The 17988-nt window shown below is 40.7% G+C and overlaps 1 protein-coding gene across 1 annotated transcript in view; it reads right to left on the bottom strand.

The window, feature by feature from the left end:
• Positions 1-14655: 14655 nt before the first annotated feature.
• The window catches only part of ATG2B (autophagy related 2B), a 48146-nt gene continuing 44813 nt past the window's right edge, over positions 14656-17988 (bottom strand). The window contains 1 exon segment of the mRNA XM_035896023.1: positions 14656-17523. Within this exon segment, the coding sequence (XP_035751916.1) occupies positions 17293-17523 (231 nt within the window). The 3' untranslated portion in view covers positions 14656-17292.

The raw sequence follows: 17988 nt of genomic DNA, 5'->3' as shown, positions 1-17988 counted from the left end.
TTATGTCTGAAGGAACCTCCTGAGGTCACCTAGTCCAACATCCCAGCTCAAACAGAGTCAGCTACAACAATTTGCCCAAGACCATGTTCAGTCAGCTTTTTAGTATAGCCAGAGACGGAGACTCCACAACCTCTCTGGGCAACCTCTGCCAGTGCTTGACCACCCTCAGAGTAAAAAAGTGTTTTCTTACATTCAGACAGAATTGTATGTGCTTTAATTTGCATTCATTGCCTCTTGTCCTGTCACTGGGCATCACTGAGAAGAGTCTGGCGCTCTCTTCTTCATTACTGTCTGTTAGGTGTTTATACATGTTGATAAGATTCCCCTTGAGCCTGCTCTTCTGTAGGCTGATCAGTCCCAGTTCTCTCAGCCTTTCCTCATAGGAGAGATGCTCCAGTCCCTTAAATACCTTACCAAACCTGTGCTGGACCGGCTCCAGTAAGCCCATACTTTCTTGTACTATGGAGTCCAGAACTCACTGCAGCACTCCAGATGTGGCCTTGCCAGTTCTGAGAAGAAAGGAAGGATCACTTCCCTCCACTTAAGAAATTAAACAATCCTTACACATGCACTGGGTCACAAATAGAGAAGTAAAAAATTAACCATAAATGGACAGATATGACATTGTAACAGGGTAGCAGAGAGCCAACAGTCCTGAGAGATTTTATTTCTCATACAAGAAACAACAACTTCAAGGCTGAGAAAGGCACACTGCCAAACTAGAGTACAGTTTTTTGTTAGGGCACTCTTCTGGAACCAGGAGAACTGTGTTCAGGTCTCCACTGTATCTCAGGCAAAGGAAAAGACACATGAAGGTGTGCCACATCTAACCGGGGAGCTAGCAGGTAGAAGAGCGCTTTCCTTGGCTCTTTCTGGTGAGATTTATGCGATGTGAACACATGCTGCACTGGGCAGTTTAGGTGGGGGACTCCTGGTCTGTGGCTCCCAGCAGAATTTAGGACCAAGATATCCACCCAAAAGTTTGGGTCTGCCAAGTGTCATGTGATTCTGCCAGTTCACTGACAGAGTTGCAGATGCCTTTGGGATTTTTAAGAACAGAAATTTAAGGACCTGGACAATTAGATACCAAAGCAGAATCAATGACAGTGGTGCATATACACTGATGTCATGAACCTAAACGGCAAATTATCCCTGTTGTTCGTCCGTTCTCTAGCTGATACAGTTGCTTTAATCTTGTTTGCCTTTTTCCTCTCAGTGGTAAATAATGCACAGCCCATTTAAGAAAACTGGCCCAGTCCTCAGGTGATGGCAAACAGCTTTGCTTAAGGCACTTAACTGGGACATGGTTTGTGCCCTTGCAGGAGTTTTTGCTCAGTTATAGGAAGAGCCTTGGGCTGAATGTCATGCCGTTTTTAAAATTCTCTTGGCAGAAGCACAAGTTCCCCAAACAGCAGTGCAATATCACAAAAACACTTCTTACAAAGCACTGTTGTCCATTAACTGCCTCCTCCAAGGGACAATCTCCTACAGACTCATCTCTAACTACAGTCACTGCAAGATGTGAGCACGGAGGACTACAAGGCTACAGAGGCAGTCTCCAACACCACAGATCTTTTATCTACAATGAAGCTGGTCTGGATTTACACTTCTGTGAGGGTGCAGAGAATGAATCATACGTCTTGGATATTAGTGGAAGGATTCTTGCTGCCTTGTCCCTTTGTATACTACATTTTTTAATACATATTACCTTTGTTGCTTAGTTACTCTCAAACCTTCCAATGCAGTTTTTAAAAATACAGTTATCGCCTTGCCCATGCAGTCTCTACTCAAAAAGAAGCAATCAAGGCAGCAGTGCTTGGCACCACAGAGCTGGATGCTGGCTGTTTCAAACACCATGCAGAGCTCACTGACCTGTTCATTGCTCCCCAAGCCCCCAGCTGCTGTATCTCCTATATAAGAACAACAGTCTCCTGGCAGAGATTACTCTGTCCTGACTAAAACTGCCCCAGAATTATACCAAAGTGTGTCTGATGAGAAAAGACCAGTTATGCCTTCAGAATTTCCAGTGTTTACATGAATAGATACATAAACCATGGAGTAGGAGCTCTGGAATTAAACACCACGAAACAGCGACAGTACAACACTAACAACTGACTTTCCTTCCATTTCCGCTGTATGTTGCTGACGAGTCCTCCAAATAGAAATGGGATATGCAAATTATTCAAGAATAATAATGTGTGCAAAACTCAGAGCTACAAAATGGATGCAAACCATTAATTTACTTGGTATGAAACTGCTCTCAACAAGCATTTTCACTCTGTCTGCAGGAGGAGGATGGTGGTAGCTATTTGACCGACTGTCATGTGAATTAAGAGTGCTCAGGAGATGCTTCTGGACCAGCGTTCTGGCTAATTTTCACATCCACATGATGTATGGATTGCAAGCCCTGGTCTGAACACTGACCCAGTACTCTTGGATGGCCAGAAGGTGAGTACTAGACTCACATTTTAAGAAAGTTGGAAGCTTTTACAGGTGACTTAGAGATCAAGGCACCATTCGGAATCGGGGAAGAAAGCTGTTGTGTAGACACAGCCTTCACCCCCTCTCTGCAGGTGAAGGGAAATAACAGGTCTCTTGGGCTGGTGAAGATGCTCATCTTTAACACCTCACAAAGTGTGAGCTCATAAACAAAAGCATTGATTTTCTGTGCGAAACACTTGATAGTAAACAATAGAAGCTTAGGCTTCTGTATTGTGTACTTAGTCCTGACTCAAGTGGGAGCGATCATGGAGAGCAAAAACCAGAAACCTTACAAAGAGCAATTTGGCCTGGAAAGAAAACATCCATGAGGTAAAACAAACAAACAAACAAAAATAACAGGGGCTGTAGCTAAAAAAAGGGAATATGAAAGGATGAAAGCTACACCAGTTTTCTCTTAAGTCAGAGAGTGATGCACATTTTATGCTCAGGAGTTTTGAAACCAGCCAGGCCCAGATCCCTGGTGGCACAAATAGCATTTTTTTCACTAGTGTGGTCTTCTGGTTTGCATTCATTAAAGACAGTGAATGAACAGAATTGTCTCATTTATAACTCATGGCATGTGGACACCCAGGACTACTCTACCTTATATGCTTTGTCAGTGTAAATCAAAATCTTCTCTCAAGAGCGTGTTCATAAGTTTAATACCTTGGGCAATCAAACTCCTTCCTACTGCGTGTAGCTGAACAGCAACCGCTAAACCTGCACGTACTCAGAGCCTGGAGTTGTTGCAACTATTTTTTCTGATGTTTTAGCACCTCTGACTCTGGCAAGCAGGATTCAATTCCCTGCTCAGTCACAAATCTTGTCCGTAGCCTTGGCAAGACAGTCATCCTCACAAATGGCAGTCATCACCCCCTCTGGACCAGTCTGCTGGCAGCAGGATGCCTCCTCTCCTGCGCTCCAGAGCCTGGGCACAGACACACCACAGGCTCCCGTCACTGCCACTTGGTGAAGGGCCTCCCTTGGAGGGACCCTACATCCCCAGCACAGATCCACAGGCCTGAGAGTCACCCAAGGACGCAGAAGAGGGAAGTGAGGCTGAGGAGCAATTTGTGTTGGTACAGCTGCAGCAGGGTAGGACAAACTGGAGAGCTACAGCCCTGCTCTGAGTTGCCAGTGAAGACACAGGTCACCAAGTGACACAGGCTTTGTTCAGCAAGTGCCAAAAATCACTACTGACATCCATCCCCTCCTCCCTATCTCTCCCACAAAAGCCCACCATCTCTCCCTTCCATTTGCTCAGTTCTTGAATAGTGACCAGAACCCCATGGCCTGCCCAGGGACCAGCTTTCCCAGTCTCCATAGCCCCCCAGACGCTATGTGTCCTACTCCAGTTGACACATCCAAGGGAGCCGTGGCTGGCTGCCTAGGACCATAAACCAAAGAGTACATAGAAAATACTATCCAAGACAATTGTGCAAGAATAGCAAAATTATTCTGCCTTGAAGAGCACAGCTAGAAACCCTTTACCAAAGATGATGGATAAAGATGATGCTTAACTCCAGCCATGTGTCAGGGAATCTGCTTCTTGGTGGCTGAGGAACCGTGCTTGCCATACTAGGAGCTGGCTGCAGTCATGTTCAACAGCTCTGAAGGGGGTATGCCCATGCAGTGAGTTTGGCTGGTGTGGTCCAGGCTGTGGTGCAGCTGGCTGTCAAGGAGGCTCACGTTGCTTTGGAGCTTGACCAAAAGTGTCAGAGAGGAGGCTGTGAGCAAACCTAAGAAAGCCAAGAAATCCAACAACACGTCAAAGATCACTGCTATGGTTTCCCAAGGCAGTTTTGCCCTCATTGTTTCAAGAGTAAGGCAAGCTCTGGTGCTTGGGTAGGACTGTAAGGAGAAATCGGCATGGGATTTTTCTGAAGGATTGCAATGCTTTGAATTCTCACATTTTCTGACCTGCCAAAATTGTGAGTTACTCATTACTATAGTAAGAAGAGCTGTAACGGTCTGAAAAGTTTTTTATTACTGCCATATTATTATTTTATTTGTAATAATAATACTGCAAAATATTACTTTATTATTGAGTTTTATTATAATTTAGCTTAAGGGAAGCTGAGGCACAGAGATATGAAGAACTAAATCCTTCAAGCTCCTCCAGCCCATTGCCACTGTTGAGCTTAAGACTCTGCCCTATGACTGATGTTTCAGAGCATCACAAAAGGCTTGGCAAGAGCGTGCGTGCACACACACATGCACGGGCGAAGGAACCTTTCCAACAAGCTGCCTGAAACTAGGGGAGCACACGCGAACAGCTGACATAGGCAGAGCTCCAGCCCTGCTAGATTTTCCTTCTTGGCATGGCTGTAAGGCCAAGAGACAGTTGCTGAGCAGCCTCTCCTGGTAGAAATGAATTACTGCTTTTCCAGAAGAATTAGGGTTCAAGGTGTTTAATTCCACCTACAGTCACTGCAGCAAAGTTTTACTCATCACTTTACCATGGTGCCTGTGAAAATCTGAATGGATTTACAAATATGCCCTAGCAAATCATCTGTTAAATTGAATGATGGTTAAGATCCAAGAGTGTCTTTTCATAAAAGCAGGTATCTAAGAAGATGAATTGTCCCATTGCTTTAAACAGTTCATGACCTACAATGCGTCACACTCCACACACTTTGTGAATTTTAGCTATTTGTACAGAATTTGAAATCCCTTTTCAAGGAAACACTTAAGGACATTCTCCCTTATTACGAAAGCACTTACGCATGTGTATTACTAACTTCGATTGACTTCTGTTTAATTGTTCTGCTGAATCTAATCATCATGCAAGATTACTCAAAGTCAAGCCTTGTGGACACTTAAAAGTTTGATTTTTTTAACTGTGTAGAAATAATGACAGCATATAAAATGCACTTTTTAAGTTACATGTGGTGTAGGTAAAGCAAGCTAAGGCCAGCTCTGTATATATTTTAATGTTAACGAGTCTTTGCCAGTCTCCATGCTACCCTCTGAGCTACTGGCAGAATCTGACATTTAGACCAATTAAACTAGTATCACAACTGGCATAAAAAGTGCACTGGTATCATTTCACCTAGATGGTACAGCATTATTTATCCTAGCACAAAGGGAGATGCAGGCAGAATAGAAAGCATTGTTTCAAGATGCTGACTATCAAGGGGTTTTCTACTAAATTAATGTTGAAAAAAAAAAAAATCAAGTCTTGCTACATTTTTGTCAAGGCCAATTCACATACAGTAACACACAGTAAACTAACATATGCATATCTGCGTTGATGGAGTGAACCTCACAGTCAGAGACCAGTGAGATAACAAGAGCTCTTCCATTACTTGAGAAGAAGAAGAAAGGAAGAAAAGTTAAGAGATTTCTTCCTTGAGTTTTAGTTAGCAGAGAACACACCTCTGAGAGAGAGTTTGATACGCAAATACCAAACTGTATTTCCCAAAGCAGTAATAAGTCACAGCTTACTATGACAGATAACAGTTACAAGTGCTCATAGGCAGCCCACGTACCAGTTGGTGAGTTCTCTTTAATTTCTCCCTGAGACTGAATGAAGAGGTAAAGGCAACTGATCTTTGCTGAGGCCACGGTTTCCCATATATTTCTTTCAGGGACTCCGCTGGTTTTTCCTGAGCCACCTGGACTTCTCCTCCACTCATTTGTTCCTTCTCCTTTTGCTGAGTCAGGACAGCTGGATCTGTAGATGAACCGAATCAGGAAAGCGATCCAGATTAAAAACCAGCAAACAATTAATTATCCAGTTCCTGTCCTAATTCACTACGCATGCACAAAACCAGGTATCCTGGCATAGCTTAGGAGGCAGAGCAGGACACGGATGGAGCAGCTGCAGGAAAGAGGGGTGAAGGACAGCTTAAGCCAACCTGCGACCGCAATGTTAATGCATACAACAAAAAAAGACAGTATAATTTCATAGGAAATACATAGACACAAGGAATTTTTTACCCCAGGTAAAACCATGGCTCCTGGCTGTTCATCAGAGATTATATTTTTCTGGAGATAACCATTTTGTCATCAATTCCCAGTATTTCAACACCTCATTAAGATTATTAACAGTTTTTTTGCAGGTTATAGACATGAGGAACAACATTAGATTCTAGCAAAACAGCATCCCAAACAAAACCAACATATTTGTCAAAAAAACCCTACCATTTGTTCAGTTGCTGGGTAGAAGTGAACTACAACATTAAGAACTGAAAGACGCCCAGAGAAAACAGAAACTTGCTGCAATATTATCTTTTTAGGGCAGGCATTTCGGTGCAGGACTCAACTTTGACAGCAAGGCCACACCAAATGGTTCTTTGGCTAGACTGAAAGCTGCTAAGCAGGAGAAATATTTCCTCATCCCATTTCCACCGTCTTCCCTCCCTGACCAAGTCCCGTCTGCAGGGAACTGAATTTACTAAGGGAAACCATGTCCTGAACTGTCCAAATGGCAGGCAAGCATCACACCATATGAGTGGGAGTCATGCAGCTAAAATGTATCATCTTGATGCGTTCCATTAATGGACAGAGTAACGTCTCCTAAAGTTAACATGGCACTACACTGTTATGATTCAAGTTACTTGACTGCAATGTAATTTTTCAATTTTCAAATATTCTTAATGCAGTTTTCAGAGTCTCTTCATTCTAACCAAAGTAAATAACTATTTTTAACATTCCAAAACAAAGCAATTATCACTATTTTTTGAGAGGCCATGTACATATATATGTATTTCCTAAATAAGCCTTTAATCATTTTCTCTGTTGAAAGAGGAGCTAATGCATTGTCGGTGATTAAAGTGGCCTTGGTTATATTAAGATGCATCACTTCAGCTGTGGATGGCTTGGAAAACAGCACTACTAAATTTGCTGTGACTTTTCCTCGTCTCCGTAAATGACTACAGCTAATACTAAGACACTTAATTTTCTTCTGTAACAGCCACTTTCTTGTTAGCATTTCCTGCCAGCATGATCGGTTTCTTCTGAAGGCTTAACCCCAGCATTTTATTATTAACAACTAGAAACTTCCCCTCCAAAAAGGAGAAAATGTGGAAAAATTATTGCTAAGCCTTATAAAATATTTCCTTTAATTGTTGCAGAAAGGGCAATGTCTACTGCTCCTTCAGATATATCTTGACTTCCTGGAATATTACTATCATGGTCACAATTACAATCCATATCAGGATGTAAATTTGCCCAGCTAGAAGTACGTATGACAACACCTAAAATTGCCCTTAGCATCAACCATAGATCTTGACTGTGATTATCCAGCACCTTCTGTGTCCTGGGCCAGCAGAGCTTACATGCTGTCCTCTGCACAGATAGTTTCTATCCCACAACTGATACACGGGATTAAGTTTGATTTATAGAAGACAATATTAATTTTTATCTATTTTTTCATCTATTTTTATCTAAACGAGCTATTGTGAAAATACTTTTCAAATATTTTTGCATTATAGTGACAGTCGATATTTCTGGAAACACTTGGTAGAGAAATTCAGGATTTTCAAATGTCTGAGGAATGCAAATTCTTGTTGCTTGGAACCTAACACAGTGGACTTGATCTTAAACAGAAAAGTGATCTGAAGAAGGAAACAGCTTTCAGCAAAGCAGACTCAGTCATGTGGAAGTTCCCCTGGAGATTAACAGAACTCTGTCAAAACGCTCCCATTTCTCTGCCTTTCTGTAAGCAGGTCCTTCAATTTTCAAACAGTGAAGAATTTGAAGGAGTCTTCTCCTTCGGTTCTCCTCAAACTCTCACTTTACCCTTGCTATAAATAGGCAGGGACACAGTTTCATTTCTTCAGTTCTGTTATATGCTTCTACAGGTTTTTTCAGCAGCTGAGAATGCAGGAGAAGGTCGGAGCAGCCTGCCCTTGCCTCCCATGGGCAGCCGTGCAAAATCAGAGCCCCAGCATCACAGCACGTTGCAGCAGGCTAAGCCCAGGGTGTTTATGTTCCTATGCAATGCAGCAGTCATACAAAATGCAGGAGGAGAACAGATTTTAATTTTTTTTAAGCAAGAATAGGACAAAACCAAGAGAAAATGTTTCTTCAGTTGGGATTTTACAGTAAAAACAAGGAGTACTAAGCTGCTGTTTTGCTTAGTTTTCTCTAACCAACAGCTTAGACCTTCCCTGACTCGCATCACAAATTGGCTGAAACCATATCCCCGTAGAAAAGGGGAGGGGATGACAGTAGTGCGTTACCGATAGGAAGGAAGCCATGTGCTTGTCAGCCCCTCCATCTAATGGCCCTTGCCTGGGATCTGCTGCGGGGAGCAGTCAGGGCTGGTTCCCCAAAACACAGGGGAAGCTCAGAAAGGCTCCGTTTTCCTACCAACAGAAAGAAACAGTCTGTGTTTTGGAAACAAACACCTCCATCCTTCCTCAGGAGAGCTTACACACACAGCTTTCCTCCTCAGCTCTGGAGCCTGTTTGGGCAGAGGAACTCACTTTACTGTCCTTTCCCTATAGTAACTTTGCTGCAGAGATGAGTTTTGCAAAAGCAACAAGTATTAAGAGCTATTACACAGCAACACAAAGAGGGCTCCAGTGGACATCTTTAGATAGCTAATCCTAAAATAAGCACTAAAAAAACCCAAACCAAAACCCAAACGTTTTTCAAGTCTCCAAGGCTAACCTGAAAAAAAAAAAAAAAAAAAATCTATTTTTTCTTTCTTCTGTTTGCATGGCAAGTTTAAATTCAAGTGATCACCCCCAGGGTAGCAGTATTGATCAAGTAATTCAGATAAAAGAGCACTTACCAGCAAAGCTCAGGGGCAGCATAAATAAAAATACTTCTCATCTTTATTCATCATCCTTACTGGCCTTTTCTGCATCTTCACAAATATCTGTTAAAACCTGTTCTTGGGGCTTCACACTTAACAGGAAGCAACATCAGTAGAAATTCAGGCCGAGGACAACAAGGAAAGACGGTTATGATGAAAATTGCATTTGAAAACCTTCTCTCTTAACGTCAGTGTGGATCTTTGCATTAAATGATACGAGAGGCTTAGGGCAATGATGTAGAGGCATTAATGGTTAATGTAGTGGGACACGCTCCTTTGCAATTGCCTCCTGTCGTTTCTGTAGTGTCTGTGGGATATTGCAAAGAGGCAGAGCCCAGTTTACAATCCCATGTCAATGGATCTCAAACTGGGAGGTCATTTTTCTTTTTGAATCAATTGTCAAGCTCCATTGTATTAAAAAATTTACCTGGAGGGGCATCACCTCTGGTTGGGAGAAGGAAAAAGGGGCTACATGATATTAAGTTACAGCTCTTAGGAATGAAGAACAGTAAAAAAAAAAAAAATAGAAAGCTGTGCCCTGGGACAATACTTTTGGCTAGTGTGAACAAAATTCAGCTATCAAGTAAGAGGGTTTGCCTCTGATGGAATTGGTATAATTGCTCCCCCTTGTTTACATCTGCTGAGCTTGGCCTGTTGACTGTTCTGAGGAAAGTAAGCACTGGGAGGCAGAAGAGACATGGGAAAGAACAAAACGAGCAAACAGCATTACAACAAGGTACTAAACAGCCCTGAGAGGCCAAGAGAAAGCAGAGCTCAAGAGCATCACTGAAAGTCTCATGCTTAAATACCTTTAGTGCTCTAAAAGACACTTCTGGCACTGAGTACACAGGGACAGGCCATAATGATGGTGAAGCATTTGATTTTATTGAATAAATCCAGGAAACATTTCAGATCTGTTAAATATTACTAGAGATAAGTGATCCCAGGAACTGTATTTCCTAAAAACTGGTATCTGTTACAAAGAACCTGTTTATACAGTTGAGCACTGCCATTTCCATCCTCTCACGTCACATTTTGTTCTTCTGTTAATTACCTTTCCATCCACAGTACCAAGTGTTTGCGCACACGTCTGTCACACACACAGATACCCACACGTACATATCGACCTGTCACTGCCAAGTCCAGGTGCTCTCTGGCTTTCCATCAGCTGCAATGGATCCAGATCTGTGCAATACCAGTCACAGCAGAACATACACCTGGCAATACCCATGCCATGGTCTTATGAGCACTCTCACAGCACACCCTGTGGTGTTTCTTCTTCTATGGTTCAGCACAGCAATGCCTGCACCTTTTCCAGTCTCCTGACCTGCCACTTGGCCAAGAATCCCCAGTGTTACAATGAACAGCCTGGTACCGCCAAACGCCCTCAAACTCAGAACTCCTTTCACTTCCAAGTAGCCACAAGGCTCCCTCAGACTGCGTTGTATGCACAGGATGAAGCATTTTCAAACTGAACAGACAGAAGACATGAAAGGAAGAAAGGAAAGAAGTGCTGTGAGGTTCACGGAGTTGTTGGAGCCACCAGCAAATCTTTAGTACCCAACAAGCGGCAAGTATTAAAAGTCTGAAGGTGAAGTTAAAGCTTTCTTATTCAGACAGCTGAGTACTGTTACCCATTTTATATTTGTGCCCATGAGCTACAATGGACCAAGTCCCATTTTACTGAATTCTGTGCTAAGGCGCACATAGCCCAGATCCCCAAAACTGAAGTAACTTTTCTTCCTGCTTACGGCAGTACACACCGCTTCTCCTCCCTGGAGGCCTCCACTCCTGGGCTGCAAGAGCCCAATCTGACACTCTGTGCTCCTAGCACAGAATGAAATCAGTAACAGAGCAAATAATCAGAGACACAAATGAGAGCCTGAGAACAGAATTACTCTACATATAACCAGCTTGCAGATCCTCATGATGAACATTGAAGGAGCTTGAACTGTTTCCTTGCCTGTGGGGCGATAAATACATCAGTCACCCTTCGGTGAATTCTGCTTTCATCTAATCACTCCACTTCAGAACAAAATAGTTTTGAAACCTCTGTTTATCTGCCACATAAAGGCAGCTTTATGCAGTCTTTTATCATCTATGATAATATCAGATGGGTTAAAACACTATTTCCTAGAAATATGAATTGGCATAAAAAAAAACAAACAACAAAACCACACAGTATCACATTTGAAAGGCTATTAACAAAAATCATTAACAGGAAAGAAGAAAAAAAAAAAAAAAAAAAGAGGAAAAAAAAAAACCAACCCCTGAACACTTCAGCCTGGGTCCTCCTCAGCTAGGAAAGCAGCTCAAGGACAGCAGCTAATGCTGTTCCAGGTGGACATATTGTACTTGTGGCTTCCCATAAATTCTCAGAGAGCTGGAGTGTCACACAGGCTGTGGGGTCCGTCTCCTCGGCTCTTGGGACTAACCTGGAGATATCAGGAGGATCCTTGCTACACCTCCATATTACAAAAACATGATCTTTGACACCTTCCTCGGGTTGCAATCCCAGCTTGTGCTACCCTGTTATCATCTCCCTAGGGCTCACCTGAGCAAAATGAAGCCTGGCATTCTGGCCACAGGGATACAAGTCTTGTGGATACAAGCTAGAATTATGGCAGATGTAAATTCAGTGAACTGCAAACACTTACTAGGAGTTTTTATGTAATTGTTTTCTCACAAGTGACAGATGAGTCTCAAAAATCCAGGGAAGCGCAGACTGCAAATCCAAGGAGTTTGCAACTTTATCACTTTTCATCTACAAAAGAAAACATTGGGTACAAGTGAAATAAATTCCTCCAATTTTTCATACTTTCTTGGGATGATCAATGACTAATTCCAAGCTCCTCCCTATTTATCCTCTGTGGGCCCTATCTCCCCTCAGCACAGTATTTGCTCAAAGATCCTTGATCACTTTTATGAGCAATGTTTAGAAAAGCTGAGAAGAAACTTGTCCACCTTGCTTGCAAAAAAACTGCCCCCCCCCTCGTTCTGCCTATACAGAACTTCCTTAAATAAAGAAAAAAATTAGAGCTTTTAAATAAAAATACTGAAAAAGGGGAGTTAATTCACATGAGGTCTTGCTTAAAAAAAGGGGGAGCAGCTGCACAGGGTGGGAGTCAGCTTCCTTCTTAAATGAAGGGATACTGTTAGACAGAATAGTTATCCAGGCATTATTCAGTAACTTCCCCCCCCAGACACACACCCCAAGCTATAAGAGCGTTACAAAACACAGCAGGAAATTATTTACACCTCTCATCATTCAGGGCTCTGGCACTGCCATCAGTATTTAATACCACCCAGTACTCAGCCTTCTAAAGACCTCTTTCCAGATGCTTCTAACTAAATACCTGTGAAGCAGGCATCATACAAGCATCCTGAAAGGAAGTAATCATTTTGCATTCTCCACAGGGTTTGGATGCTAATAAAGATTCAAAATCTCCACTGAATGTGGAGGTCAGACGTACATACCTCAGTAACTCCATGTGGCAAGGGCCCCGCGGCAGACACGGGATGTGATCGTGCAGTTCAAGCGCGCTTTGGGGATGCACAGCAGGGGTGGGTTGAACTCGCATCAGCCAGCTTTATTTCCTCCATGTAATTTTACAGCTTTTTTTTCTTCCAGTACAAAACTTTTTTTGTAATTTTTGAGGTACAGCTGTATAGCCAGGCGGGTAAAAAGCTTTAACAGTTAACCTCTGTTATTTTGGGAGACTGTTTTCTATATTAATTAAATTCATAGGTAGAGAAAACCAACTCGAGGAACAAATTAAGATATTTATTTATGTATTGTTACAAATCTGTGGTTTCGTCCATTAAACATATTTAACAGGACAACCTATTTGCACTCAGGCCTTTCAGCATTTTAATAACCTAAAATATACACTTTTGGTGCCATATAAATTATGGTCAAAAATAATTCTCAAAGACATACTGAGGGGACAAGAACTTTAAGCAAAGTAACTCAAGTTGGAATAGTCGATTCCCTTCAACAGTGGTTTCTACTTCATGAGGTTATATTCTTTACACTAGCAAACTATATACAAACAATACCACAAAACTACTAATAAGTGCAAAAATGTAAAAAATATACACAAACATGTACACAAATTGCTGTGTTTCTGGCTGAGCTACCTTACTATTAAGAAATCCAGTACAAACGCATGATTTGTATTTATGTACGTAATTTGTAGTATCGCATTTCTTAATTGTAAACAAGATTTCAGCATGTAGAGCAACTTAAAACAGTTGTCAGAAGCTTAAATCGTGAGGCTTGGAGACTGGGAGAACTATGCACGCTAGGGATGCAAACTGATAGGAATACCCACACCTTTCCTGACAGTGCTTGTATCGGTGTGAGGGTTAGGATATTTCAAAGGTTTAGAAGTATTTAACTACTCTAAACAAATTCTTGGGTTTCAGTCTTTTACAAAATGCATACATTTCAGTATTTAAAGTAAAATCAGGATCACATTTGCAGGTATGTGAATCACGTTCAGTACGAGTGTCTTGTTCATAACCATTTAACAGCTTTTTGGTTTATTAAGAAACCTTTCTTGGCAACTCAGTTAAGCAACTGTAAATGAAAGCAAGCAATGGATGTTCACAATCAACCACTTAACAAGAAGATAAAAACAGAGGCATCCCTTAAGCACTTATGAACTCACTGGTGACTGACCTAATGCTTACGATTAGGCAAGTACGCATAGGCTACATGTATTGCTAAAAAGCTGCAGTATTTAGGAACTATAAACTGATATTGGAAAGAAAATGGAAGCTGCCTTTGCATGGATGTCATGATTTGTTGCTCTCAAGTCACCGGTAAGAGTCTTATGAAGCATAGGTTTTGTTTGTTCTCTCTCTCTTTGTTTCCAGGTACTTTCCAGGCACCCATCACTGTATCATATCAAGTGCCAGGACGTTTAAAGAAAACCCAGGGTGACAGTTCTGTCTATCAGGACAGTATCAGACTAAGCCATAGTAGTAGCAGTAGTTGTGTCAGTTCAACATTAGAGAATCTGAACATTAAACATGGACCGTGCCAGCTCACACCCACTGCAAACATGAAAAGTGCTAGCACCTATAGCCGACTGACTTCAGTGGAATATTCACGTACAACAATATTTTTGCAGATCTCCTCATGCTAACAGAGAATACAGTAATGTAGCCATAGGCTTCCACTTCCAGGAAATATGTCTAGAGTTAAATCTCATTTTGTGTATTTTTAAGTGCATGAAAACTCTGACAGTATTAAGCAGAGCATTTGATGAATGCCTTCTCATACACGGTACATAATTTTTGATACTCCATACAAGACACATTTTGAAAACAAGATCCTATAGTAAAGACTAGTTTGGCCAGCTCTGTGGGGTTTGGCTTTTTTTTTTTTAAGAAAAAAAAAAAAACAAACCAAAAAACACACTACAAGATCACTGCAAGATCATGTTACAGCTGAAAAACAATGCAGAATATACATCCTAAAATTAAGAAACTGCTTGTAAAAATAAAATGTTGGAAAAAAATTTAAATCAATTTCAATGAAAAGGCTCAATAAAGTGCAAGCAGTAAATGCAAGGGTTTACATAGTGAAAAGTGAAGTTTAATACATTTGTACAATCTGTATTGCTGACAATGAGACACACTATAAAAATGTTTTACCTTGACAGCATGCCCTCATATAAAAATATATTCTAATTGCATTGCAGTACAATCAGTTCATGACAATTGAAAATGAAATGAACACTGAAATGCCACTGCTCCTTTTCAGCAATGTCAAAAAGGAAGAAAACATGTAGATTTGTACTATTACAGTATATTCCAATAAACTGGATGAGGCGAAATTACATGGTCTGGTAACTGAAATGAAAATGATGCATTGCTACTTACTTGCATTGACTCATCGCCACTTCTTGAGAAGGCATTCAGGAAGCGCCAAATTGCAGACATGGAACTCATTCCCAAGAATGCTCAAGCTTTGAGCTCCCACTAAAGCAGAGCTCTCTAATTACTGGACAAAAGTATGAACTGTACCAAGCACTTTTACATCAGAAAATATTTCATGTCACTAAATCAGCAGGTATTTGTCCTCTCAAAAGCATCTCCTTCTGCTTACAGCAAGTCATTTAACTGAAATAACCGGGTCTTCAACTTAGATGATTCCAGTGAATGAAAACAAAACTTTGTAGTACCACCTGTGACACAATGCAAGAATTTGTTTGTAACTGCTGTTTTGTTTTATGAAAAATAATAAAGCAGACTGCACAAGTCTTCCCAGCAGAGAGGACATTTTCAAATCATTTACCCTCCAGCCAGATTCTTTGGTGTCCAGGAATAGCTAGTATAATATAAAGATGAACAAGCAGTAACTATTTACCTTCATGCACTCCTATTTGTCCTGTAAGGCCCACCAGTGAAGTTTTTGTTAGTGGCAGGTTATTAAATAAAAGAGAGGGGAACTACCTCCTCATCAGCCTTACAGACTGAAGTCAGATCAGAAGTATCTGATGTACCCCTTTCAGTGGACATTTTCCAAATAGCGCATTCGCAGGATTTCTACTTATGACAAGCACAGGACTATGACAAGCTAACGTTCTGGCTAGTCATCCAAAGTGTTAAGTTGTTGAAACTCAAAATGCGTATTTTTTCTATTCAGAATAGTCTTTACTTTTTATCATCTAGTTTTTGCTAATACAAGGAAAAAAGTTTATTCCTGCACAGCTAGTGCTGAGCCTTTTAACTGCCCAGAAATGGCACAATGTCAGTTGCTTAATAAAGCTCTGTGGAGACCCTGGTCACCCATTAAACTGTTAATAATGTCAGTACCAACTTTGATTTTTGAAGTTTTGTTGTCTTTTTTTTTTTTTTTTTTTTTAAATCCTCTCACCCATTCCCAGTTCAAATTAAATGACCCCAAATACTCATTGTCAAGTAACTTAAGACGCACAATTTAAATTAAAAATATCTTGAGAGCAGCAACTTCGCAACAATATGAACTTTAAATAAAAGCACATTATTAAAATTAAGTCTGTATAGAATTTTAGCTATGAAATTATGAAATAATTTGGTTTTACTTTACTTAGGATTTCTCATTCTTACAAAGACCTGTTGGCCACAGTAATATTTAACTGCAGTTTTCCTGAAGAATAGTTATTTTTAGCATTGTAATTAGTTAAGAGAAGACAAAAGTGTTTTTACATATAATGAGTAGTTTAAACAAATTTAAGACACTTTTCTGTAGGATCATCATCACATGATGCTCTTTTCAATAATTTTTGTAAGCTTCTAAACCACATAAAGTATAATGCACATTACATTTTATTCACACTATGAAAAAAGCACAATATACAGGCCGTATCCTTTAAAGTGCAACACAACAGAACATTTCTGCAACATTCAGGTTCTTCCAAGACCCACAAAAGTAGGTATTTAATATTTAGGAACAAATCCTGTTCACAGGTGTATCAACACTGAATCTAAATTCTGAATGGTTATCAAGCTTGCCCTTGCTGTAAGTGCCGCGCTAAAAGCGATGCTTATGACCACTAAACGATATTATCTTATCTGCTTCCATATTATATAGCCGTCATGTCTCATGTCCAAAATGAAAGCTTTTATCCGTTAGTCTGTGAAGAGCATCTGCAGAGCCCTTTATTGAAGACAGTTCTTTGACTACGCTCAGAAAAAAAATCTTTAAAGTATAGTTTCACCATACAGGCTACTGCTTTAGATGTTAATTCTACCAAGAAAAATATGGTAAACGGAATAGAGCAAGCATGTCTCCAAGTTGGCAGCGCATGCTTCACTATGTTTGGCACTATCTACCAAATGTATTGGTAACACACAGCATAAGCAAGTACCAATTTGCTTTTCACTTCATAAATATTTTTGGTTGGATGTTTTGCTAATATTAGTTGAAAACCTCATTTGTTCCTGAGATGAGCATGACAAAACAAAGTGAGCTCCATCTAAAGCTGCCAACAGGACAATCTTCTGCATTTCCAGCTTTGCTACCTGCCTGCTGAGCCAGATTTATAATCTCAATCGTCCCCAAGGCGCCACTTCTGAGACTCTTCTTGACGTGCATCTGGCCTGATCTGGTTTCTCATTCCACCTAGAACATTTGAGGTTGCCTCTGTTGCAACAATGAAAGGTTTCACCACAGTTGGTGGAATTTGGCGGAGGACTCCTCCTACTGCTCCAGTTACTCCTCTGTTTTCATGCTCACGAGCAGCAGTCTCATAGATGGTTTGGGCTGTGTCCGTAATCCCCTTTGAGAAATTAACAGAAATTAGTTACACTGAAAAAGCAAAAGCAACAGCAACCTCTCCTAATTTTAAGGGAAACTTAAACGCTCAGCATTTATCTTCTTTGTAATTTGTATTACAACTGTAGTACAACTATATTGGTACAAATATGATTTAGTTCTTCTAATGAGGCTTAAAATAACACTACTATGAACTTACTGATGAAAATATTTCATGTAACTTCTGGTGGCACTTCTTGTGCATAAGGGAAGAAGCTGTGGGGTACTGTGAACTATTCAAAAATGACAGAATTCACTGAAAACTCCCCAGCTGAGACCGAACTTCCTAGACATGTTATCAGGTGCAACTAACTGAAAGTACAATACAAAAAGTAAAATAAAAACAGGTCAGCATTCTAACTTTTAATACACTATCATGGTAGAGAGAGCTTTCATCACTTGTTTTAAATGCAGCATTGTGCTTAAACTC

This window comes from Egretta garzetta, unplaced genomic scaffold (genome assembly GCF_000687185.1).
Source record: "Egretta garzetta isolate BGI_Z169 unplaced genomic scaffold, ASM68718v1 scaffold206, whole genome shotgun sequence".
In the NCBI taxonomy this organism is placed as follows: Eukaryota; Metazoa; Chordata; class Aves; order Pelecaniformes; family Ardeidae; genus Egretta; species Egretta garzetta.
The sequence above is the reverse complement of the archived record's forward strand: the minus strand, read 5'-3'. Positions and strand labels throughout refer to the sequence as shown.